This window comes from Dama dama, chromosome 6 (genome assembly GCF_033118175.1).
Source record: "Dama dama isolate Ldn47 chromosome 6, ASM3311817v1, whole genome shotgun sequence".
NCBI classification, from domain to species: Eukaryota; Metazoa; Chordata; class Mammalia; order Artiodactyla; family Cervidae; genus Dama; species Dama dama.
The window spans coordinates 23,117,787-23,144,568 of NC_083686.1; the positions used below are offsets into that span (position 1 = coordinate 23,117,787).

General features: G+C 41.0%; 1 protein-coding gene across 1 annotated transcript in view; it reads right to left on the bottom strand.

Moving 5' to 3' along the window:
* Window positions 1-6,984: 6,984 nt before the first annotated feature.
* Window positions 6,985-26,782, bottom strand: part of ANXA3 (annexin A3) — a 68,147-nt gene continuing 48,349 nt past the window's right edge. The window contains exons 8-13 of the mRNA XM_061145731.1: window positions 25,276-25,332; window positions 24,833-24,926; window positions 22,113-22,208; window positions 17,311-17,369; window positions 15,251-15,373; window positions 6,985-7,559 (exon numbers count right to left, since the gene is read on the bottom strand). Of these exons, the coding sequence (XP_061001714.1) occupies window positions 7,500-7,559; window positions 15,251-15,373; window positions 17,311-17,369; window positions 22,113-22,208; window positions 24,833-24,926; window positions 25,276-25,332 (489 nt within the window). The 3' untranslated portion in view covers window positions 6,985-7,499. The remainder of the gene's footprint in view (window positions 7,560-15,250; window positions 15,374-17,310; window positions 17,370-22,112; window positions 22,209-24,832; window positions 24,927-25,275; window positions 25,333-26,782) is intronic.

Consider the following 26,782-nt stretch of genomic DNA (forward strand, 5'->3'; position numbering starts at 1 on the left):
GATGGTAAACAGCTTCAAAATAGGGCAGCCAGGTCCGTCTGCTCTCTAAACCATCCACCACTACCAATGACCCTCAATCCTACCACCACCCATCACCCAGCCCAAACTACCACAATCACCACCACCATCACCTTAACAACTACCACAATCACCACCACCATCACCTCCCAGGACTACCACAATCACCACCACCATCACCGCCATCACGTCATCCCCCCCCACCCCCCCCACATACTATCACGATCAGCACCACCACCATCACCTCCCACGACTACCACAATCAACACCACCAACATCACTACTACCACCATCACCACCATCTTATCTTTGCTAATTAGCCAGATATCTGTCTGTACTTTCTCTTCCTCATTCCCCGTAGAATAGTAAGTCTTCGAGGTCGGGAAGTGAGTAGCTTTGTTCATCCTTATAACCCCAGCACCGAGCACTGTTCCTGGGCTATGGTTACCGTAGAGTAAATACTTGAAGGAATAAAGGACTCATGGAGTTGATGTGACTGACAGCAACCAAGAAAGATATTTTGACTGAAGAGATCAGTCAACACCTGTTTAAAGAGAATACGCACTACATGATCTGAATTTGTCTTTGTAAACTTGGCTTCCTAATACAAAACAAACGTTTAAGTTTTCCCCACTGAAAATCTTGAATCTTGGCATGACGGATGTGGCCAGGAGCACTGGTAGAGGCCAGTTACGCCCTGGCTGCATTTCTCTAAGGGGAGGTGTGAATTTGGCTCCTTCTCTCTCACTTCCCACCAGGGCCCTTTGTTCTCCACACTTCCTCCCACTGTGGCATGCTGGTGTGTGTAGGAGCTGATTTGATATCAGTGTCCTTTGTCAAAGGTCTCTTTTGCCTGATGGTTGTTACTGTTATCAGTTACTTCAGGGCAAGCCCCGAACTCTGCAAGTCACCCTGGGCCATTATTTACTGCTATATCCAGTTTCACGAAAGCTGTTGACGGAAGAGGACTCTGGTAGGTTTTGAGGACCCGTTTTCTCATGTGGGTTTGAAAACTCATGCAGTAGAATGGGCTGTTTTGGTGTCCTGGGTTTCAGAGTTTGGGATTTCTTTTTACTGTTTACTGCACCAGCCCTTCAATGCCACTCCTACTCTGTAACTCTCCTCCTCGCTTGAAATTCTCCTCTCTCCCACTTTTGACTTTGCAAAATCCACAGTAACAGGCAAATTCTGGTCTTGGAGCAGGGCTGATCCTCTGATAGATGAAACTGTCAAAGAGCTGAGTTTGTCAAAACTCAGAAGAAATAGACGCTAGGAAAACAGCTTACGCACAAAGCAACGAATACTTCCTTTATTTTCACAGTCCCTGGGAGACGTACAGAGAGTGGGTGAAAAAGATCTGAATTTGTCAGTTTGCTGGGGTGGTTTGAAAAGAAATTTGTGGTACTTTCCGTGGTTCATAAAACATGAGGTTTCAAAGGCAGGAAATGGCCAAGAGATCTGGTTTATCTTCTTTTCTAATTACAAACTAGAAGAGTTCACTTCGCAACATCTGAAAATCCCCCAAGTGAATCACGGAGAAGCAACTACAGGTCTTCTAAAGTGAGCCAGAGAATAACAGCTAACATTTATGAGCATTTAAGGTATGGCAAGCTCTGTGCTGAGTACTGTCTGACTCTTTGAGACCCTGTGGACTGTAGCCTGCCAGGCTCCTCTGTCCATGGGCTTTTCCAGGCAAGAACACTGGAGTGGGTTACCATTTCCTACTCTAGAGGATCTTCCCGATTCAGGGATTGAAATTGGCTCTTGAGTCTCCTGTATTCTTTACCACGGCGCCACCTGGGAAGCCCACAGCAGGTTCTGGGCTGAGTACTTTATCTAAACTGACTTACTGAAGCCTCATACTCACCTGAACCTGAGCCATTAATGCTATTGCCATTCCGGTTCTACAGATAAGGAATCTAAGGCACAGAGAAGTTAAGTAAATTGATCGCTCACCTGTCACATAGTTTATCAAGTGATGAACAGAAAATAAGCCAGAGAAGCTTTACATCTTTGACTCGGTCATCAGAGGACACAGTTGACAAAATCACACTGATTCCAGTAAGTGTTCTCCTTGGACACTTCCTAGGCCAGTCTTAGAGTTACTATAACTGTGTGGTACTAAAATAAGCATCATTTATTAATATTTCTTCTACAAATGCTTATTGAGCTCCTTCTAGCTGCCATTTTCCGGGCAAGGCTATGTTAGTCTAATTACTAGTAACTATTTCTGATTGAATTAAATTCTTCGCATGCTTTATTTCATTTAATCCTCACAATTCTTTCAGGTAGGTTTTGTTATTTTCAGGTAAAGAATTGATGCTGTGGGGTATATAGAAATAGAGATGTAACATTATACATGTGGAACTTAGGTAGTGTTATGAATCAATGCCACCTCAATTAAAAACTTAATTTAAGAATTGAGAGAGATTTCCCTGGTGGTCCAGTGGGTAGGAATCTGCCTGCCAATACAGGGGACACAGGTTTGATTCCTGGTCTGGAAACTAAGATCCCGCATGCTGCGGGGCACCTAAGCCCAAGCACACATCTACTGAAGCCTGAGCACCTAGAGCCCACGCACAACAGGAGAAGCCGCTGCAATGAGGGGCCCAAGCACCACTGCAACCTGCAACCACACACACCGCAACCTGCAACCACACACCACTGCAACCTGCAACCACACACACTGCAACCTGCAACCACACACCACTGCAACCCGAGGCACAGGGCAACCTAGAGAGCAGCGCTGCAACTAGAGAACTCCCGCACGTGGCAACAAAGAGCCTGTGAGCAGTTACAAAGACCCAGAGCAGCCAAAGGGGGGAAAAAAAAGAATTGAGGTATAAAGAAGCTAAGTGTTTGTCAAATCCTTACTGCTATAAACACTGCTATAATGAGTAGCAGAGACAAGATTTGGACCGTTTGACCTGACCCCAAAACCAATGTGTCAAAGATGAAGCCAAATTGTAGAAATTGGAGACTATCATTAATATGACATGAAATTAGGAGAAAGGAAAAAGGGGAGGATACACAGAAGAAAAGTCCGAAAGTGTGTGAGCTAAACATTTCTCTCAGTATGCTCTTACAAATAGGTTAGACACGCCCCTGTTCAAAATCTCCATTTGTCATTTTATGGTAGCTCCTCACAAATAGACCAAGCACCCTCTCTCTCAAGGATGAGGTGCACAAATCTGCCTTCTGCAGTTCACCAAGACCAGGACTCGTTCCAGCTTGCTAGCTTTCTCCTTTTCACAGCCTTTCAGGGACTAAACAGCATGCAATGAGATGACTTGAACGTACTCACTTAGCCGAGAGACCCCTGGAAGAGTTAATATGCATTTCATGTAAATGCAGATGGTCCTGGGAATCTTGAGAAACAACAGGATGAAATTAAATGATACATATGTTCCATTAAGATGGGTTTTACAGCAACAATAAGATGCCTGGATGGTAACAAACATTCTACAGACAATGAACATGTTTTCGAACAATTCATTTTGGGCCCGGTTATTGTGGAGCAATTAAAATAGGTTTTGCCTTTGGGACTCAGAGCCACGGGGTCCACTTTGAACTCGACCTGCCACCTTGTGGAAATCAGAGGCAATAAAAAAACATGGCCCTTGGATGATAATAACATGACCTGGGCTAACATTAATTGAGGGCTTACCATATGCCAGGCACTATGCAAAATAGCTTTTAAATGTTTTCTCACTTAATTATTAGAATAACTTTACGAGGTAGGAACTATTATTGTCCCCATTTTAAGGGTGAGGAATGTGTGACTCATTAAGGTAATCGGCCTACAGTCACAGATGGGGGCATCGTGACCCCAGGGCTCATGCACTAAACCAGGCACTGCCCTGGGCCATATACAGCCCTTCTCATTTTCATGTATTTAAACATGTATTAAATATTTAAAAGTAAATATCACAGTTCTTTGGAAGGGTCACTAACAATAACCCTGGATCTTGACATAACCATGTTCCATCAGAGTCATCAGAATCCATCAGCTACTAGCTGGCCCAACGCACAGGAGGCCAGAGGATGAGAGGACAGCTTTCCCTGGGATTTTTCCTTATCTCAGTGTTCCCTTCTCTTTGCAGTGTTCTGTCCAGTGATCACCACTCCCTTCATGTTCTTATCTTTCTTCATACGCACTCGTGCACAAATACCATCTGTATTGGGAAACCAAGGGGAACCTTGTAACTTTGGGCTAGTAGTCCCACGGACAGAGGAGCCTGACAGGCTACAGTCCATAGGGTCGCAGAGTTGGACAGGACTGAAGCAACTTAGTATGCAGCATGCATGCAAGTAAATACTTTCCGAGTCTCATCTTCATCTGTAAATGGGGGTAATGACACACGTGACCTTGCTCCAAGAATAAATGAGATCTAAAAGATCTAGCGCTGTACTCAGTACCTTGATTCATATACACAACAAAAATTGATTCTTTTAATATTAAGTCTACAATTTCACATCACATTTGAATCACATGTAATACTTTTCATGGTAGCTCCAATCATTGTTTCATGTGCTCCTTACATCAACCCGGTACAAATGATAGGAAAGATCTACTATCCCACTTTACAAATCATTGTCATTAAAATTGGTCACATGCTTACTATGACTAGGGAACTGGGCTAGAAATTTAGAGAGGGATAACATTTACATTGACATTCACAGTGGTTTATGAAGGAGTCCACAGGGATTCCCTGGTGAGATAACAGAAAACATTATATATTGGTCTCTGCCCCCTCATTCCTGGCACAGGGCTCTTAAAACCCTTGTAATTTTCTAAGTGATAAGAACACCAGGAGTATCTTTTGTCCTAATATTTCGTCTTTGCTAAAGAGGCAGCTTTGGTTGGACTCCTGGATGAGGGCTGGTCATTGGAAAGAACAAGCCATGATTAGAGGTTTGGAATTTTCAGCCCGGTCCCTCAAATTTCTAAAAAGGGAAAAGGGCTGAAAATGGATTTAATGATCAAGCCTATGTGATGAAACTTCTATAAACACCCAATAGTATGTGTGTATGTTCTAAACACTAGGGATACAGCAGAGAAGGCAGCAGACAAAAATCCCTTCATTCAAACAGCTAAGTTCTAAGGTTGAAAAGGACAGTGGCCTTAGAATGGGATAAATATTAAGGGAAAATAGTGGTTAATGGCCTGGACACGGTTGAGTTGGACTGCTTGGGTTTAAATCTTGTCTCTTCCAATGGGCAACGTACTTGATTTCTCTCAGCTTCTGTTCCTGTGTCTTTGAGTTAATGCCTACATTGGGAAGTTCCTTGAGGATGAATGATTTAATATATACTACACTGTTTAATACAGCTATACAATAAGGACTCAATGCATATTAGCAATGATTTATTGCTCAGTGATACACTTACTCACTTAAGCCAAAATTGTGAGGGCATACATGACACCTGACTCTTTTGATTTCTGTGTTCTATCAATTTTTAGAAGTATTTATCTTCTAAATACTTAAATGAGTGTATTTTTCTTCCTTTTCTCCCTTCTCATTATCTTAGCTCAGGCTAACACTTCTATATTGATTAAAGAGCTAATTTGCCAAGTGGGCTCCCTGCCTTTAGCTTTCTTCTCCCACATATTCTTCCTCCTTGATCAAAAATTTGACATCATTTCCCTGATTGAAATCCTCCTGGAATGCTCCTTCCATGACTCTCCCTTGCTCGTAAATTCTTTAGGTCTGTGAGACCTTCATAGTCTAGCCCTTGTCACTGGTCACCTCCTCCTGTTTGCTAAGCCCCACCCACATAGGTCTCTCTCCCTAAACAGATTTTAAAGCTCTCTGGCCAAAGTAAACAAGTCTTAGCTCTTCTGGAGTATCCAACACTTACTTAGCACAGGGGATGGCACGTGATAGATGAACTGAAATCTGTTGAAGAATAGCTGCAATGCTGTCATGATCATTTTGATGTTGCTTGCTAATAGTAAATGATAGAGCAGTCACTGAACATGTGTCAAGTTCAGGCATAGGGCTAAGTGCCTTACAGGCATTATTTTACCTAAACCTAGGAAAGAAGTAAGTGCTATAATCATCACCATTTTTTTTAAAAAAATATTTATTTATTTGGCTGTATGGTAAGGCAGGAAGCTCAGTTGGTAAAGAATCCGCTAGCAATGCAGGAGACCCCGGTTCGATTCCTGGGTCGTGAAGATCCGCTGGAGAAGGGCTAGGCTACCCACTCCAGTATTCTTGGGCTTCCCTGTTGGCTCAGCTGGAAAAGAATCCGCGTGCAATGTGGGAGATCTGGGTTCCATCCCTGGGTTGAGAAGATCCCCTGGAGAAGGGAAAGGCTACCCACTCCAGTATTCTGGCCTGGAGAATTCCTTGGATTGTATAGTCCATGGGGTCACAAAGAGTCGGACATGACTGAGTGGCTTTCACTTTCACTTCCTAAGGCAGGATGTCAAAACCTGGCATGTAGATTCTAAATCCCTGTGCTTTATTCCCATAAGCATTTTTGGAAATCTCAGGACAAGAAATAACTTCTTCGCCATCTTTTTGAAAGGTCTCAGAAATGCTGAAGTGTGGAATCCACTGATTAAAAGTTCTGAACTCACCCATCACTCTTTCTATTTTTCACACATCTATCATTTCTATTTCTGCTCAGGCTCATAACTCTTAACTAGAACTTTGTACCTTATATATTTCCTTTCAGTATTTCATCTTAGGTCCCTTTCAGAAATAACATAAAAGATTTCTTAAAGTGTGTAGTCCTGCAAACTTATTTTAGAGGAAAAAGGTACTTAAGAAACTTGATTCTAAATACCCATTCTGGGAAAGTAGTATTTGGCATGAAACCACCACAAGTCATGTTTGTTATTCAGATGGGCAATGGTTAGATCAATAGTTTAGCGGGTGTTTTCTGAGGGCTAAAATAACTTCTCACGCATTGCCACTCCTCTAGCTTGATCAAACAAGAAAAGGGAGGCCAGGATTACATAGATCTTCATTTTTATTTCTTTCTTAAAGATGAATATGATCAATAAGACAATAGATAAGTTGAAGCAACCACAGCTTTTACAACAAAAACACATTTTAAAATATCTTTAATCATTGGTGCCAGGTACCAAACAATGCTGGCAGATGATAAAAACAGACAGATCACCTTTTACATAGGCAACAACTTTTATTACACTGTTTGGCATTGAGTGCTTTAGAACTATACATAGATTCTCACTTCCAAAGCAGAAATGCAATTTGGATAGTATTAGCAGATCTTTAATTTCATTTAAAAATTTCATTTATAAGTGGCTACATGATGATGAGACGTTCTATGACAATAATCACTTTTTGTGGTTGTTATTATTATGGAACAATGAGAATTTCTGTTAAAAACAGGTTATTGTGGACACTTGCTTGTACTTGTAAATACCGTGAAAAAGGAGTAAGCAGAGCTGAGGAAAATGCCCATCATGGGAGCAGGCAGCCTTTGGAAAGGATGTTCTTGACTCAGTCATCTCCTCCACAGATCTTTAAGAGTGCGCTCTCATAGTCTCCAGAAGTATCAGACTGCAAGGAAGAGGACAGGCGGAGAGAAGGAGAGACACAGCGTAAATAACGAGGGAACCATGGATGAATCGAATCCCACAGCGCTAGCGGAGTCACCGGCGTGGGAAGCTCATGACCTGTACCATTGAGTAACATGCACCTGCAATTCCACCATCCAGTCATATCTGTGGGAAATCACGTTCCAGCCTAGCATCTTCTTTATAATATGTAATACTTAAATTCTGTGGGATATATTGCGGTTAAATGTCAACTCGGGTTTTTTAAAAAAAGAAGAGTACATCAATTGCATAATATTACATAAGCTTAATTTTCTTTTAAGTTTTTAACCAAACTTTTAAAAAATATGATTTTATTATATTTATATTAATACTTATGAAACACTTGCTCTTCTAAAGGTTAACTACTTTAGCCCTTACAACAGCTGTGTGGTAGGTACCGTAACTGTCTCCACTTAACCAAGAAGTAAAATGAGAGAGACAGAGGTTAGGATATTTATCCCAGATTATATAGAGAACAAGCGCAGATTCAGAATTCAGAGCCAGTTAACCTGGCTGCTTAACCCCACTCTATACTTCCTGACTTAAGAAAGTGAAATGAACTACTTTCCCATAAAGTATGTTTCCCAGTCCCTCTCTCCTAGGATAGGCAGAGAAGATCTTGGTTCAGAAAAGATACCATGTGTGAGCTGTGTTCAGCTGCCCATTCGTGTCCAACTCTTTGTGACCCCATGGACTGTAGCCCCCCAGACTTCTCTGTCCATGGAATTCTCCAGACAAGAATACTGGACTGGGTTGCCATTTCCTATTCCAGGGGATCTTCCCGGCCCAGGGATCAAACCTGTGCCTCCTGCGTCTCCTGCATTGGCAAGCAGATTCTTTATCACTGAGCCAATCAGGGAGACTGAGGCTTAAAGTACAAGTTGCCATGTTTGTTATGTAACATAGGCAAAATGTTTGCATAGCATCTGTGATAAAACTTGGCTTTTGACCAAGATTGCTTAAAATCCTCACATTATTTGATGCAAGGCAACTTCTTATCACTTAAAATTTATATTGTAGTTAGTGTAAAGTAGAGGAAGCAATGAAGAAGGGTCATTTAGAGAAGAGATTAAGCATTGCTTTCATAATAAGACACAACAGGCCTTAATACACATTCTTCTGTTTTATATAAATTTTAGTTTTTAAGTCTTGCTTTGCCCTATATAATGATCTCTTGAATCACTGACAAGTCAGCAATGCTCTGGCTTTGCATTAGAACAGCTCCCTCTAGCCATCTCTGATCAAAGTTGTAAACAAGTATTAGGGGTTCTATTAGTTCGCTGAGAAAATACATCCAAGTGGTTTAACACAGAACTAAACATACAATTTTGATCCACTGTAGACAATAAATATTCATCATTTTCTCCTACCTTTATTCCTTTATGTCTTGCAGGAAAACAGCTATTCTTTTAAAAAAGATTTTTCTTGATGTGGACCACTTGTAAAGTCTTTATTGAATCTGTTACAATATTGTTTCTATCTTATGCTTTGTTTTTTTGGCCACCAGGCATGTGAGATCTTAGCTCCCTCATCAGGGATCAAACTCAAATCCTCTATATTGGAAGGCGAAATCCTTTTCATGAATAAACAATTCTATTTTACAGTTTTAAAAATTGTTACCCCAAAATATCAATGTATTTTCAAAACCTTTAAACATAATTTACTGTTTCCTAATTGGCCATATTAATTGTTCTTAAGAAACTAAATGTTTCTGTTGGCCTATTTTTAACAGTGATTCTCTCCTCTCCCAGTCTTTTCTCCATTCTAACCACAACAAATCTATTCTAGGCTCTCATCTCTTGTCATTAGTTTCCTTGGATTCTCAATGCGTATTTTCCAAGATGTTAATGCTTCTTGTTTTGGGAAATGGGTTCAATGACCATCATACCCATTAAGCAAGTAGCCCTCTCTTATCCTATAAGTAGTTCTGACTTTTCTTCCTTCCTCTCTGCCATCTCCACTTCTGTCTTCTTTGTAGACTCATCCTCCACTCTTTAGCCAGTCACTGCTAGTAATGCTTAAATCCCAATTTATCACTTGAAATTCGTATTACATTTTCTCTTAATCTATATTTTCTCCCTAGAGAATTTGCATGCATGTCCAAAGATTCAGTGACATAATTATTTCTGAAAATATATCCCATACCACTAGCTACAACTCGCCATCTCTATTTGCATGTTTTGAAGTGTTAATTACAAATTGTAACTTGTCATGGGCATTTGCCATCTACCTCTACAAGGGTTAAATCACGTGCTGCTGCAGCTGCTGTCCTTCAACATCCCCTGAAGGAAGATCAGGGCGGAGGTCAGGAACGAGCCACTGTGCTCTGGGAAAACTAGCAGAACAGGTTTTCGGACAGACATTTTTAAGAACTGATTTTACGAACCCAATCCTTGTATTTCCTCATATCTAGAAAATCACTAAATCCCTTCATGGTGACATCAGTTGCTCATGACTAGCAGAAAACCTTTTGTAAAATAAGCGCTTGATTCCATGAACTTCCCCCTAACCAAAATCACACAGATATTGACCTTCCCCACCTCCACCTCTTTGGAGTAGTTCCTCAGAGCTATCTGAGGTGAGATTCCCTGGGCTGCGGTCCTCACTTTGCCCCAAATAAAACAACTCGCAACGTTGTGCGTTTGTTTTTAAGTTGACAAAAGACATCTCAAACTTAACATGTGGAATTTTCTCCCTGACTCCCCCCAAAGGGAGAAAAAACAAAACAAAACACTGAAAACCTGATCTACTTGTAAGGAAAGGAGCGTGTGTGCTAAATCACTTCAGTTGTGTCTGACTCTTTGCAATCCTAGGGACTGTACCCCTGCCAGGCTCCTCTGTCCATGGGATTCTCCAGGCAAGAATACTTGAATGGGTTGTCATGCCCTCCTCCAGGGGATCTTCCCAACCCAGGGATCGAACCCGAGTCTCCTGCAGCTCCTGCATTACAGGTGGATTCCTTACTGCTGAGCCACGCAGGAAGCCCCAGACACCTGGGAGTCATCCTCAACTCCTTCTCCTTTCTTTTCACAACAAGATGTCATATGGAGTCATTTGAAGTTTTAACTCCTAAGTATCTTTTGAGTCTTGGCTTTTCCCCCTCTTTGTATTAGCAGTAGCTCTGCATCACTATTTTGAATCAGAGCTACTCTAATATGACTAATACAGTAACCCATCACCCCACATCCCTTCTATCTTATGTCCAATTCATTCTCCAAAGTCACGAGATCTTTTCTAAACGTACTTCTGGTCATGACACTATGTGCTTAAAATTTAAACACCTCAATGGCTTTCCATCACTCTTAAGCAAAAGACAAATCTTTAAATGTTGCCAAAAAGGCCCTGCATGATCCAGTCCCTCCAGCCTAGCTCTTCATTATGTTTCTTCCGCCATGAGGTCTTTCCACTCATGATTCCTTTTGTTAGAATGCTCTGCTGAATTCTGACCCCCACAACCTTTGCCTTGTTAAGTCTAATCATTTTCAGATCTGAATCAAAACCTTCCTGTAGGTCAAACCCTCCTGTTACGTGATCTTATAGCACAATCTCTCTTTGCTTTACATCGAACATGGCTGTAATTTAACATTTATTTCTAATTCCATAAGGGCAGAAAACTTCTTTTCTTTACTTATAATTGTAACCCTGAGCCTGGCACCTAATATACGTTCAGTAAGTATTTTAAATTGAATGAATGGAATACAAATTTCCTGTTCTCAAGGCTCTCTTTGAACTGAATGGATCTTGCCACTGAGATTGTATTTTTCCATATTCCCAAGGTAGGCTCCTAATCAATTAAGCACCTTATTAACACTGCAGCTGCTGCTGCTGCTAAGTCGCTTCAGTCGTGTCCGACTCTGTGTGACCCCGTAGACGGCAGCCCACCAGGCTCCCCCACCCCTGGGATTCTCCAGGCAAGAACCCTGGAGTGGGTACTTATCCTTCTACTTCTCATTAAACATATGTTTCTAGAGCACTCACCTTTCAGACTCTATTGACCAGCATAGCACCAGGCTCATAAGGCACTCAACACATGCTTATTAGCCTGAAAGGTAAGCTCCAGACTCACTTCCCTAAGAAATGTGCCGTGTACTAAGTCACTTCAGTTGTGTTTGACTCTTTGCAACCATACAGACTGTACTCCGCCAGGCTCCTCTGTCCATGGAATTCTCCAGGCAAGAATACTGGAATGGGTTGCCTTGCCCTCCTCCTGGGGATCTTTCCCAACCCAGGGATGGAACCTGTATCTCTTATGTCTCCTGCATGTGCAGGTGGGTTCTTTACCCCTAGAGCCACCTGGAACTCACATACCAATGGAAGAGACGTGGGTTCCATCTCTCGGTCGGGAAGATCCCTTAGAGTAGGAAATGGCAACAGACTCCAGTATTCTTGCCTGGAAAATTCCATGGACAGAGGAGCCTGGCGGGCTTCAGTCCATGGGGCTGCAAAGAACTGAACACAATTGAGCGACTGAACACACACACAGCGCCACCTGGGAACAGTCTCTATCTAATCCCAAACATCTCTGACTCTCAATCCCACTGTTACTCCTCTATACGCCACATCTAAGATTTCATTTTATGCTGTTTCACATTAGTTTGTCAGCCTACTTTATCCTTTTTTCAAATTTCTTCGCACTTACAATCTCACATTTTAGCAAGCAGTACCAATATGAAGTATGATTATTATCTTGAAATTGCTTTATTTATGTCCACCTCGTGGCTCAGAGGTTAAAGCATCTGCCTGCAATGCAGGAGACCTGGGTTCGATCCCTGGGTCAGGAAGATCCGCTGGAGAAGGAAATGGCAACCCACTCCAGTATTCTTGCCTGGAGAATCCCACAGACGGAGGAGCCTGGTAGGCTACAGTACACGGGGTCGCAGAGTCGGACATGACTGAGCAACTACACTTCACAAGTCTACACATAAATCAGGAACTAACAGAGGGTAGCTACTATGTTTTCCCTTAAAGACTCTGGAATCAAGTTATTTTTTAGATAGATTCTTAATTTGTTGATCAAGAAAATCTACCAAAAACTTTCATCCAATTTTTTAAAACATCTTGGTATTAAGAGACACACATTTGTTTTTCACCTACTTTCCTCTTCTTCTCCCCTCCAATCATCACCTGAGAAACGTGTTAATGAGCAGAGAAATGTCTAAATTAACAGCAGAAGGAAGAGAAAGACAGGAGCCAAGGAAGGGATGATAGACAAAAAGATTCTATTCATCAGTATTGAAAATGTAATGAAATTACTTAATAATCTATGTTAGGCAACAGAAATGAAGAAACCTAAGATAATTTTAAATTACACACCGAACTCTTCAGCAATGGATTTTCCTTTTCTATCAAGATACACATTGCTTACATGTTTCCTAATACAATAAGCCTCAACTACCCAGGCCATCTGGAGAGGGAGAGCTACAAGTTAATTGAATTTTCTGGTTTGCCAAGGGTGAACCAAAGGACCTCTTCATGTTTCAACCTTGTTACTGGAAATCTTTATAAAATGTATGTGTCTCCTTTTCTGCCTTGGTAAGTACAATTTAGTTAACATTATTGTATCTTCCTCTGTTGATTGAAACTATTGTAATGTGTCAGAATCGATTCAAATTGCATTGAGTGTGAGCAGTTGATGAAATCTGTGTTAAGCCCCAGGCACAACCGGACAGTTGCCTTTTCGAATAAATTTTCTTTTTCAACTTAAGCATGTATCTTTTCTTGCAAAGGTTTAGTACAAAAACAACAGCTCTCATTAAAAAAAAAATACAAGTGATTTTGGTGAACAAATCTAGTTGACTAATTGAGGTGCAGTGGAAGTCAATTGATAACATTTACCAAAATTCTCTGTCTTTGGAGCTGGTGATGGACAGGGAAGCCTGGGGTGCTGCCGTCCATGGGGTCACAGAGAGTTGGACATGGCTAGCAACTGAACAACAACAACCAAAATTACAGGTGTACTGACATTTATCTCAGCACTCCTACCTACTTTTGAGCACTCATCCCTCAGATACACTTGCACCTGATGAAATCAGGTATGTATAGTACCCTGTTGTTTAGAATAGCAAGAAACTTGAAACATCTGTTTCAAGTTGTGGTAGGTACAAACATACAAATAATGGAATGATATGCAGCTGTTAAAAAGAATGAGAAAGCTTCCTAGCAACCTAAATGTCCATCGACAAAGGAACGGATAAAGAAGATATGGTACATACATACAATGGAATATTACCCAGCCATTAAAAAGAATGAAATAATGTCATTTGCAGCAACACGGTAGACTTAGAGAGTGTCATATTGAGTAAAGTAAGTCAGACAAAAAAGGAGAAATATTGGAAGACATCCCTTGTATATGGAACCTAAAAAGAAATGATACAAATGAACTTACTTACAAAACAGAAAGAGATTCAGACTTAGAGACTGAACTTATGACTGCCGGCAGGTGGAAGGGTGGAGGGAAGGGACAGGTAAGGAATTTAGGATGGACATGTACACAGTGCTGTATTTAAAATGAATAACCAACAAGGACCTACTGTCTGGCACATGGAACTCTGCTCAGTGCGTTCGGCAGTCCGGACAGGAGGGAAATTCGGGGGAGAATGGATACATGTGTATGTGTGGTTGAGTTCCTTCACTGTTCATCTGAAACTACCACAACATTGTTTATCAATTGGCTATACTCCAATGCAAAATAAAAAGTTAAAAAAAAGAACGAGAAAGCTTCCTTCCCGAAATGAAAAGAACCCCAAAGTGCAGAATCATGTTATCTTCTGTGTGAAACAAAGAGGAAATGTAAAATACATACTTTGGTTCTACTGCCAGAAAGAATAACTGAAATAAATTAAACCAGTGCAATATAAGAAAACAGGTAAGCAATTTGCATATGCAATTCACAAAAGAAGAAAAACCAGTGGCCACTAAACCTGAAAAAAATAAAATGTTGAGTGCCTTTTATGTACCTAGGATTTTAGAGCTGAAAAATAATTACTATCTTTAAGAAATATTTTGTCACTCTTTTTTTGAGGTTTCTTTCTTTCTTTTTTTTTTAATCTTTAGGTTGGAATTGCATTGCTTTACAATGTTGTGTTTGTTTCCGCTTACAAAACATGAATCAGTCATATGTATACACATACACCCTTCCTCTGAAAAGGACCTTCCACCCACCCCCATGCCGTCCATCTGGGTCATCACAGAGCACCGAGCTGAGCTCCATGTGCTACCCAGCAGGTTCCCACGAGCTATTTCACTCAAGAAGTGTATATATGTCAATGCTACTCTCCCAATTTGTTCCACCCTCTCCTCCCCCCCTGGTGTCCACAAGCCCATTCTCTACCTCTGTATCTCTATTCCTGCCCGGAAAAACAGGTCCAGCAGCACCATTTTTCTAGATTCCATATTTATGCATTAACACATGACACTTGTTTTTCTCTTTCTGACTTACTCCACCCTGTACGACAGACTCCAGATTCATCCACATCACCACCAACTCAAATTCACTCCTTTTTATGGCCGACAAATAACTCAGAAAACACATTTACACACTGACAAGGAGAGAGAAACCTAAGTCATGAATTTCCATGTTCTGAGGATTATAAGGGAAAGATGACAGGTAGAGAGAGGCAAGATATGTTTTGCTATTTTTAAGAAGAGACTTACTTTAATTGCTGAATACAGGGAGTAGCCAGAAAGCTTCTTAAACTCTGCTCGAATGTCCAGAAGGTCAATTTCTGATCTGGAAACCATTATTCGGTTCACGGTAAACTCATCAGTCCCGGCACCCTGTTAAGAAATGCAAGTGTCCATGAGACCAATCTCATTGCTCACAAAACAACAAGTGGATCTCTATTCATGAGACACTGATAATGGTACACAAACTATTCAGCCACAGTGACTCTCCTTCTCTCATTTTTCATCAAACATACTCGTTCATTTATTCAAGAAACATTTTCTGCCACTGCATTGCTAAATGCTGAAAACAGAGATGAGACGCCCCTGTTATGCTTTCAGTTTTGTAAAGGATACAGGTGAGAAAATGGGCCATTACAATGAAATCTGACATATGGGAAGTATTGGGTACTATGGGAACATATAGTTAGGGAGGCCTACCATATGCTAATCAAAGATTAGTAAAGGACTGTTTGAGACAGTGGGATTTAAGCTGGGGCCTAAATAGTCAGCCAGGAGAAGAAGGAATGGAGTTCTTATGGAGAGGAAAAAAAGAGTGTTTCAATATAAGAAATAGCATACGTGACGCTTTAGGGCAAGAAATAACACCACATTTAAGGATACATAAGGAATAAGAAGGAACAGCAAGAAATATATCTGGAAAGGCCAGACCTTATAAACCATGAAATGAAATTCTGACTTCATCCTGACTGTGAAGAACTATTTGCAGTCTGTTAAAAATGAGTGTGTTGAGATCAGATCAGATTTGTAGTTTCAGAAGGCTCCTTTGACAGCAGCAGTATGAAGAATGGATTTCAGGAAAAGAGTAGGATGAAGATGACAGAATAAGACTGGAAGCTTTGAGATCCATCCAGAAGTGATTATATAACCGAGAAGAGAGGAGAGGGAGAAAGAGATGTTGATGGCCTGACCTCTAATAATGGTAGTAGGGACGGAGAAAATTGATAAGATTTAAGATATGCTTGTAAAGGCAGACTGACAAAACTTAATGATGTTTGAGAAGAAAGAGGGAGAGAGAAGTGTAGAATTTCTAGCTGAGCAGTTAGGTGGATATTGACACTATTCATTTATTCATTCAACAAATGCCTACAGAGCACAACAAACTTACAGGACACACACTCTCATGGAGTTCTCACTGATGGAGGTGGACAGTAAGGACAGTAAGTTAATGGTATGGAGAACGATGGGATGGAGTGCAAATGAAAGGAAGTCATTTGACCTGGGTAGACAGGGAAGACCTCTCTCAGGAGGACACATGAGCTGAGACCTCAGAGATCAGAAGGAGGTAGCCATAGATAGATCTGGAGGAGAGACACCCCAGGCAGAGAGCGTGACAAAAGCCAAGACCCTGACACAGGAAGACGCTTGGAGTAATCGTGGAACAGAAAGAAGGCCGATGTGGCTGAGTTGTAGAGAACAAGGCTGGGGAGGAAAGGTATAACTTCAGTGAGTTGGGCAAGGCTAGTTCCTACTGGTGTTATCCTCTGAGATGAGGGAAGGCAGGATGCGGAGCAAGGTTGGGATGGGAGGTGATGAAAGTGCTGTGTTTACTGCGGACACAGCTTTGAAAAGGCACATGGACTTCTTCTGCATGCCAGGCTCACTATGAGGGTCTGAAGATATAAACAAGAAAGAACTGAACAGATTCACAGAGCTCCCCATCTAGAAGTGACAGCAGATGAGAAAATACAGGCTTTCTACATCATGAAAGGCTGCTAGCTCAGTATGGTTTAAGCAAGGCAGCTTGAGAGGCCACTGGATCACGTTTGAGGGCTGCTGTCCTAAAACCAATCAACTGCCTACGTTACTGTGAAGTGGGAGAAATAATTTAGTCAGCACTTCAGTGCACCTACCTCTGTAATGATTAGGAAACTCATTATCAACCTATGAGCCAAGTTAGTAGACAGATTAGCTACAAAAGAGAACTCTATCAAAATGGAAAAGAAATAGGAAATGCCATCAATATTAAGTAATATTTTTACATTTTCCTTGAGGGAAGCTAAGAATATAAATGAAATTTCCAGACCAACCTTCAAAGCTTGGTACAGTCTTTCAGCTAAAAAGGCAGGCATGTTCCTTGCACAACGAACTGTTATAAAAAAGCAAAGTAATGTTCAGTTTCATTTAATAGAAATTGAGTTAATCTATAGTAATACAGTTTTTAAAAAGATTCTTTTTGAGTAACCATACCACTCTCCTCCTCCCCGCTCCTAGCTTTTCTTTAGAATGAAAGAATGAATGAATACTTAACCTGAATTTTGAAGCCTTTATAACGTCATATTTGCATGGAACTTTAACACAGTAATTATCCTTAGCCACAGGGAAAATAAAATTACCTGCCAAAGATACTCCCACAGCAGCTGACTCATTTCCAGATCCCAGACACACCAACACCTACGCTTACATTTGATAACTCCCTAGGGTGTACCACCGCTCCATTTCTAACGTCTTTTGACTACTGATGAATAGCTTGGGTCTAAAGATTGCAGAGATGTTGCTCCAAATAACTCATTAGGCAAATAGGGGCACTGGAGCTCAGCTTAAAACCAATTTTTCCAACAGAAAGATTTTTTTCTTAAGTGACTGAATTAGAATTTATAGACTGATTAATTACATTATAACCAGTGCATGTAATCTAAATTCAGCCATTAAAAAAAAAAACACTAAAATCTTTCAATTCTTTATTTTGAAATAATGAGTAAAGCAGAAATAATAATAATAAAAAATAACTGGCAAAAAACATGAGCAAGTAAATTATCCTTTAAAGTGAAAGTAGCCAGGACTAGAAAAGTCTGTAGGGAATAAATCGGTTTATTGCACACAATGACTTGTGTCATCTTAAATTTGACCTCTAGGTAGAAAGTGGACCAAAAGTGAATGAATTTTATAATGAATTTTGGAGATCAGAGCAAGAACAGCGGCTTTCTCACAGTGCCTCTCAGACTCTTTTAAGGAAAGCGAAAAGACCTTTTGTGTCTGTGTCTTAAGAGAAAAAGAGAAATGTATTAGAAACATGGAATTTGGAACAAACATGATAACAGCTACAGATTTGAAACTGTCTGAGAAGAAATCAAGGATGTGAATTGGTATTACCTATATTTTTCTCAAACTTACATTCAGCAAGCCTTAATCATTTGATTGAAAGTTTTTATGCCCACTTTTATCCTATTAAGTCTTTCAGTCATCTCGCTCCCCACAAACTAAATGCAGGGAATCCTTTCTTTCCATAATCCTTTATCTTGTCCTTTGCTTTTGGTCTTTTTTTTTTTCTTAGTTTTCTCCAACATAAATTTATTGTTTCAGGCTTAATGGTTTTCTTTTTTTTCTTTTTTATTTTTTTTCATTTATTTTCATTAGTTGGAGGCTAATTACTTTACAATATTGTAGTGGTTTTTGTCATACATTGACATGAATTAGCCATGTATCCCCCATCCCGATCCCCCCTCCCACCTCCCTCTCTACCCGATCCCTTGCTTTTGGTCTTAACTACCAGATTTGTTCCTCATGTCTGAATATTTGGGGAAGTGGTAGCATATACAGTATAAGGAAGCCTGCTTTAAGACTCAACCCCAGTAGGGAAACTTGGGGAAATTCTAAAAAACCAGGGAGTCTATTGAAGTTCGTTATGATGATCAAGAGTTCTTGGTTGCCTGCTTCTTACCCTCTGTGTTCTTTTGACTAAACTTTCTCAGGCCTTCCCCTGACCCTTGTCACAGGCCCCTGAATCTTCACTTGGTCCCCAGACTGAGCAAGTACCAGAATGCCAAACATGCCTCCTATTCAGCTTGTCCTAAGAACGAGCTGACACGGCGAGACACGCTTCCTGTCAACCCCCAACGATCCCGCCTCCTTGCTTGTCCAACTTCTTAAAAATTTCTGCTAGGGCTTTCCTGATGGTCCAGTAGTTAAGAATCTGCCTACCAACGCAGAGGACACAGGTTCGATCCTGGGTCTGGGGAGATCCCACATGCTATGTCACGACTACTGAGCCTAGGAGCTCCAACTACTGCAGCCCGCACACCCTCGAGTTCTTGCTCCAGAAGAGACGGGGCGCCTCAATGAGAAGCCCACACACCACAACTGAAGAGTAGCCCCCCAGGCCACAAGTAGAGAAAAGCCCACACAGCAACGAAGACCCAGCACAGCGAAAAATCAACCTTAAAAAAAATAAAAATGAAAGCTCCTGCTAAGATCTGTTTCTCTCTTCCCCATAAAAAATAAAAAGCTTTTTCTGTTTGATTTTCAGACTCCTGTATACATTTCTGAGATTAAACTCTCCTCCCTAATGAAACAGTCTTTTTGAAGAAAGCTCCTTCCTATCTACGTACAGATATGACAACTAGCAATATTCCTACCATGCATTTCTAAGATATTAGAACTCAGATGGCTTTTCGTGGCGAAAGCTATGTGTGGACAGTGTTTTAGATTCCCTGTATATGAAATAGCCAGAACAGACAGATCTATTGACACAGAAAGGAAGTAGGTGGTGGCAAGGGGTGGGAGGAGTGGGGAGTGACTATCAACGGGCACAGGGTTTCTTTGAGGGCTGATGGGAAGAGCTCAAACTTAGATTCTGGTGACAGATGCACAGCTCTGTGAAACCAGAGAGCACTGAATTGCAAACTTCGGGTGAATTTTATGGTACTTGAGTTCTATCTCAATAAAGATTTTTTAAAAAATATATTCCAGTGATAAGACTGAAATAGCAAACGAAAGTGAGACATATCTTGAACTTTAAATTAGTTAAATTTTAAAGTCTTTCTTTCACTTGATAAAATAACACACACTATGGCCCACATTTAGTGCATAATTCAGCATCTATTTCCAAAAATGCCTCTTAGCTCAATGAAGTGAGAATTTGTACATCTTAATAAAGTTTTTCAAATAATGCAGCAGGCAAGGTAAAAAGCAGCAAAACTGATGTAAGGGTTAAAATATGAAATGAAAAAAATTAACTGGCTATATCATTGACACTGGAATATTGTCAGAGCTAAGTATGGAGACTGATCTCTGATTCATTTTTTTTTTAATTGAAAAAGCAGGTTTTCATTCTTTCTTGGTCTGTCTTTTAGCAAGTCACCTATACACACACACACACGTGCTTGCTAAGATGCTTCAGTTGTGTCTGACTCTGTGCAACCCTATGGATTGTAGCCTGCTAGGCTCCTCTGTCCATGGAATTCTCCTCTAGGCAGGAATACTGGAGTGGGTTGCCTGCCCTCCTCCAGGGGATCTTCTCCACTCAGGGACTGAACTTGTGTCTCATGTCCCTGGCATTGGCAAGTGGGTTCTTAACCACTAACGCCACCTGGGAAGCCCATATATGTGTGTGTGTGCCTGTGTGTATACATATTTTTTTTTAAAGCAGCATTTGGATCAAGAGTCCTATTCTTGGCACTGAAGAGAGGATCAGAAGTTAATGAAATAACACATGCAGAGGAAATCTTGAGACTAGAGCCCAAACCTTAGGGAGGGCTTGCTCCCTGGTACTTTCCCTGTAATTTAGAATACTTCACTGTGTATAGGGTGATACATGCAGGTTTCAATCTCCATTTCCCCTGAAGCACATTGGAGAGGCTGGTTAACATCACAGGCTGTGGAGCCCAAATGCCTAGGTTAGAACCCCAGCTCCACCACACTTTCCCTGAGTAACTTGGGAAAGGAACTTAACCTTTTGGTTCCTCAGGTCTCCTATGGGGATAATAACAGTCCCTCACCCATGGGATTGTCATGAGGCTTAAATGGGTTGATGTTTGCCAAGAGGTTAGTATAATGCCGAGCATGTTGTAAGTGCCTGACAAGTGTTTATTTAAAAAGTACAATTTGAGGCACCTTCCACCCTCCAGAGGTGGTAATTAACATTTGAAAGATGAATCAGAGCCTCACTCTGGAGGTTACCCTTAGATATCAGCTATCTTTATCTCACCGGAGAAGCTATTAATTATTGTGATTGATGTTAGATATGACATTCCATTGGTGAAATGATAAGTTGTGTGGAGGACAAGTACTCCTGCCCTGGCATTAGCGGAGAAGCAAGACCAACAGTCACCAGAAATTGGAGAAGTTTAGGATTCTGAACAATCCTGCATGCTTATGCGCATTTAGACTGAGTTGCAGGGCCACAGTCCATGGGGTCACAAAGAGTGGGACACAACTGAGTGACTAAGCACCCACGCAAGCCTGACTCGGCTAGAATGGTCACTGAATCCTGTGTTTGAAGAGTGTCTCATTCCTCTGAATGCATTTTTCTTGCAAGGTGTTCTTTGGGTGCCTAAAAGCACAGGCTGCAGAGACCTGATGGAGAAGACAGATCAGCTTACATAACCATGTTTTTGTCTGCTTGTTAATCCACGTGTCTCTCCAGGAACAGATTCAGTCTGTGACTTATTTTCTTTCTGATTCTCCCTGTTCGCACAGCCAACAAGGAGGAGACCTATAGTTCTGTCCTGAGTTTAATCTTAGGAGGCCACTGACATCTTCCAAAAATAACCAAACATGATTAATTGCCATACGGGCTTAGATCTATGTTTTCAACGGGCTCCATAAAAATGCCAGTAGAAGTGTAACATTTTTCTTTCTCAAGGAGTTTATAATCCAAACGTGGTACCAAGATAAATACAAAGTTAAAAGGCAAAGGAAGCCCTAAACAGAGAACATCTTCCTGCATCCATTTCACAATATTTGAGCATATGGTGTGTACCATGGACTGTGCTGAGGGCTCTGGGGAGCATAAAGATGGATCAGTCAGGATTCTGAGATGAAAAGAGCTGATTCTGACACTGATTTAAAACAAGTGCAAAGTACCTCAGTTTATAAGCACTCATGGGCTTACCTATGGCCAGCAGTAAGTCTTCAAAATGCCCAGACAATTCTCCTTTGATGCTGTCCTCAATGTCCTTCTGGCTGATGTTTCTGTATTCATCAAATGCTGAAAAGCAGCATCGCAAAAAAATTGAAAGCATCCCAGTTGACACCTGAATATATTTTAGCTTCTGATCTGATATGCAGCAAATCATGTTATTAAGTAGCAAGCACAAACACTTCTTTAAACCATCAAAAACTCAGCACAGAACTTTTTGTTTTTAATTTCTTTTTAAAAATATCATCAACAATAAAACTTGAACTTCATAGGCCATTTTCTTCAATGATTATCTCTCTCTCTCCTTTCTTCCCTTCCCATCCCAGGCTGTAAGCATTTAAAATAGCCTGAAAAGTTAAATGATAAATAATTTCTCTAGCAAGGTGGGCTAACTTTTAAAAGATAATAGCACCCGAGAAACAAGAATGTGGTCATGAGTCAAATATATTTTAAATCTGCTACTGAAATCTTAATTGTGGAGATTTCTTTGTGCTGAATAAATCACTCCCCAAGGCAGCAGAGCCTATTTCATACTTACGAGAAGGCACTGAAAGTTCTTGGTCAATATTTCCTGAAAGTAAAACCTGTACATACATCACCCAGCATGGAGGGATACTTTGTAAGCCAAGTATATTGTTTCCAAGTAAATTTTGAAAACAGAAAATTTGGAGATCTATGATTGGTTTTTATTTTTCAAATAAAGACATTAATAAAGCAACTATAATATACTATTACTATAATTTTATAAAAAGGATGAAATTTCAATGTCCAGGTCTCCTCATTTTCCCACGAACTTGGTGTAAGCACAGTCAGGCACCGTGGTGGTTCTCCAGAGCAGCACAGGGAAGATACAGTTCTTGTCCACAGGAAGTGGAGTTCTGGATTTCTGGGTACTGTTGCTTCCAGAATGACCCAGGGAGATGAGTGAAGGGGTGGGTGCTTAGCAGTTCCATGGAATAGCTGGTCTGAGAAAAACAGCTTCCCCAGCCCGCCCATTTACCTTCATATCAGAAAAAGTTGAACGATAATCCGTATTTATGCATTAACAAAGATCACTCGTAATGCCTGGTTTTCCTGGAAAGTGGCTAACTAGGCAAGAAAGGGGCTGGAAGCCGTGATTTAGGATCTGCCATCAGCAGGAACACTCCTCTCCGCTTTCAGCTCAGAGGGCGGCTCCTCTTTCCTCCCTGCCAACCCCACCCTGTCTATTATCCGTCACACACTCATTTCACATGCTAGAAGGTAATGCTCAAAATCCTCCAAGCTAGGCTTCAACGATACATCAGCTGGGAACTTCCAGATATACAAGCTGATTTAGAAAAGGCAGAGGAACCAGAGATCAAATGGCCAACATCTGCTGGATCATAGAAAAAGCAAGGTAATTCCAGAAAAACATCTACTTCATTGACAATGCTAAAGTCTTTGACTGTGTGGATCACAACAAACTGTGGAAAATTCTTCAAGAGATGAGAATATTAGACCACCTTACCTGTCTCCTGAGAAATCTGTATGCAGGTCAAGAAGCAACAGTTAGAACTGGACATGGAACAATGGACTGGTTCCAAATTGGGAAAGGAGTATATCAAGGCTGTATATTGTCACCCTGCTTATTTAACTTCTATGAAGAGTACATCATGAGAAACGCTGGGCTGATTGAAGCACAAGATTGCTGGGAGAAATATCAATATCCTCAGATATGCAGATGACACCACCCTTATGGCAGAAAGCGAAGAGGAACTAAAGAGCCTCTTGATAAAGATGAAAGAGAAGGAAAAAGCTGGCTTAAAACTCAACACTCAAAAACTGAAGATCTTGGCATCCGGTCCCATTACTTCAGGGCAAATAGATGGGGAAACAATGGAAACAGTGACAGACTTTATTTTCTTGAGCTCCAAAGTCATTGCAGATGGTGACTGCAGCCATGAAATTAAAAGACTTTGCTCCTTGGAAGAAAAGCTATGACAAACCAAGAGAGCATATTAAAAAGCAGAGACATCACTTTGCTAACAAAGATCCATCTAGCCAAAGCGATGGTTTTTCCAGTAGTATGTGTGGATGTGAGAGCTGGACAATAAAAAAGGCTGAGCACTGAAGAACTGATGCTTTAGAACTGTGGTGTTGGTGAAGACTCTTGAGAGTCCCTTGGACTGCAAGGAGATCCAGCCAGTCCATCCTAAAGGAAATCAGTCCTGAATATTCATTGGAAGGACTGATACTGAAGCCGAAGCTCCAATACTTTGGCCACTTGATGCAAAGAACTGATTCATTGGGAAAGACCCTGATGCTGGGCAAGATTGAAAGCAGGAGGAGAAGGGTACAACAGAGGATGAGATGGCTGGATGGCATCACCGACTCAACAGACTGAGTTTGAGCAAGCTCTAGGAGATGGTGAAGCACAGGGAAGTCTTGCGTGCTGCAGTCCAAACAGTTGCAAAGAGTTGGACACGACTGAGTGACTAAACACACACAGGTGATCTACTCAGCTCCGAGGGTAAAACCCCAGCAGTGTTGATTCTCCCTTGAGTTGGAGCACAGCTTCCCCAGGTCATTTCCTGAAATGTCTGTACATAAAAATGGGACCGCCTTCACCACTTTTAACTTCATTTTCCAGAATTATGTATATTAAACCCTGATGTACTTGCAAAAACAACACAATTCAGAGAAAAAAAAAAGATTGCTACGGGAGTCCATACTTAGTTTCAACTGAGGAAAGCTCCTTAGACACAGGATATCAGTGAAGGCATCTTCATCCGTGCCCCATCTCTTTTCACCAGCGTTATACAGAATCTGTTGGACAAGAGAGAAGACGTAAATGCTAGTACGAACCCAATTCTGTCTTTTTTTGAGGAGGTGGGATGAGAAGAGGGGTAAGTTTATTTTACAGGTCATTGAGGTCTTCGATAAGCCATGTCTTTCACTTACTAGCAGAAAAATCTGACAGTTGAAGTGGCAGGAGCCAGGGGAATAATAACCAGCACTGGGGAAGGCAGAAAGATGGAGCTAAGGTATCGCTGGGCTTCAGGCTTCTCCTTCAGACAGAAAAGAAGAGAGCATGGCCCCAGCTGATGCCGGAGATATAAGAAGGCAGTCAGGAGGGAGGAGAGTTCAAGGAGATATTTTCTCTGCTGTTACTGACCTGAGCATCCTTTCTGGCCAGCTGCTCATCCACTTTTAGACTCTCATCTCTTCTGCCCTAATCAGAGAAGATAAAAATGAAGGCAGTCTTTTTAAAGATAAATATTCCATCATTTGGCATTTGAACCCACGGGGCCTCTTAGAGCTGTTCCTTCCAGTGAGGACCACACAGCCCAAAGGAATTGATCACTCACAGCTCTCTTTCTGGCCCTGCCGCTGACTAGCTGTGAAATCTGCAGCAAATCCCTACAGTCTTCTGAGCATGAGTTTCCTTCTCTGGAAACTCAAGGTCTTCAGGGAATCATAAGACAAGCCACACCTTGGGAGAAAATGTATGCAAACACATCAAATATGTATCAGATATACAGGACTTGTATCTTAAAAAAAGAAGCTCTTAAAACTCGACAAAAAGAGAACAAACAACCCAATTAAAAATAGGCAAAATATCTGAACAGATATCAGATACACAGATGGTGAGAAAGTGCATCAAAAGATGCTCAACAACATCTCTCTCTCTCTCTGTCGTGTCTGACTCTTTGTAACCCCGTGGACTATAGCCCACCAGACTCCTCTGTCTGGGCAATTTCCCAGGCAAGAATACTGGAGTGGGTTGCTATTTCCTTCTCAGGGGGATTTTTCTGACCCAGGGATTGAACACAGATCTCCTGCACTGGTAGGTGAATTCTTTACCACTGAGCCACCTGGGAAGCCCACAGTGAAATAGCACTCAGTGATGAAAAAAAAAAAAGGAAATGAGTTATTAAGCCATGAAATGATGCAGTCTGAAAAGCCTATACACTGTATTATTTCAACTATAGGACCACCGGGAAAAGGCAGAACTATAGAGATAAAAAGATCACTGGTTACCAGAGGTTCAGAGGGAGAAACAGAGGGATGAATGGCTGAAGCACAGATTTTTAGGGCAGTAAGACTATTCCATATGACTTTGTAATGGTGGACACAAGACATTAAACATTTGTCCAAACCCATAGAATGTATAACGCAAAGAGTGAATCCTAATGTAAAGTACAGAATTTAGTGAATAATGTGTCAGTTCATTCATTCATCATGTAATCATCATCTAATTCATTTATCATTTAATTCATTCATCAACTATAACCAGTGTACCATGCTAACGCAAGATGTGTGGAAGGAGGAGGGGCATGTGGGAGGTTTCTGTAGCTTCTGCTGCATTTTTCTGGAAATCTAAAACTGCTCTAAAAATAAAGTATTCAAATAAACTCAAAACTCACGGATTCCCCACTAACTCTGCTGTTGAAGGCTCTATGGCTAAGTGTGTGTGCTTGCACATAAATAATTCAAGACATTATAGAAGATGGAAGATGGAGAAAGAAAGAAGATTGCCTGAATTATTTTGCAAATTACAGGTGAATGAAACTTTTGGCTATAATACTTAAAAAAATGCATTTGTTCTAAACTAGTGGTTACCAATGGGGAAAGGGAAGGGAGCAGGGGCATTATAGGAGTAGGGGAATAAGAGATATAAA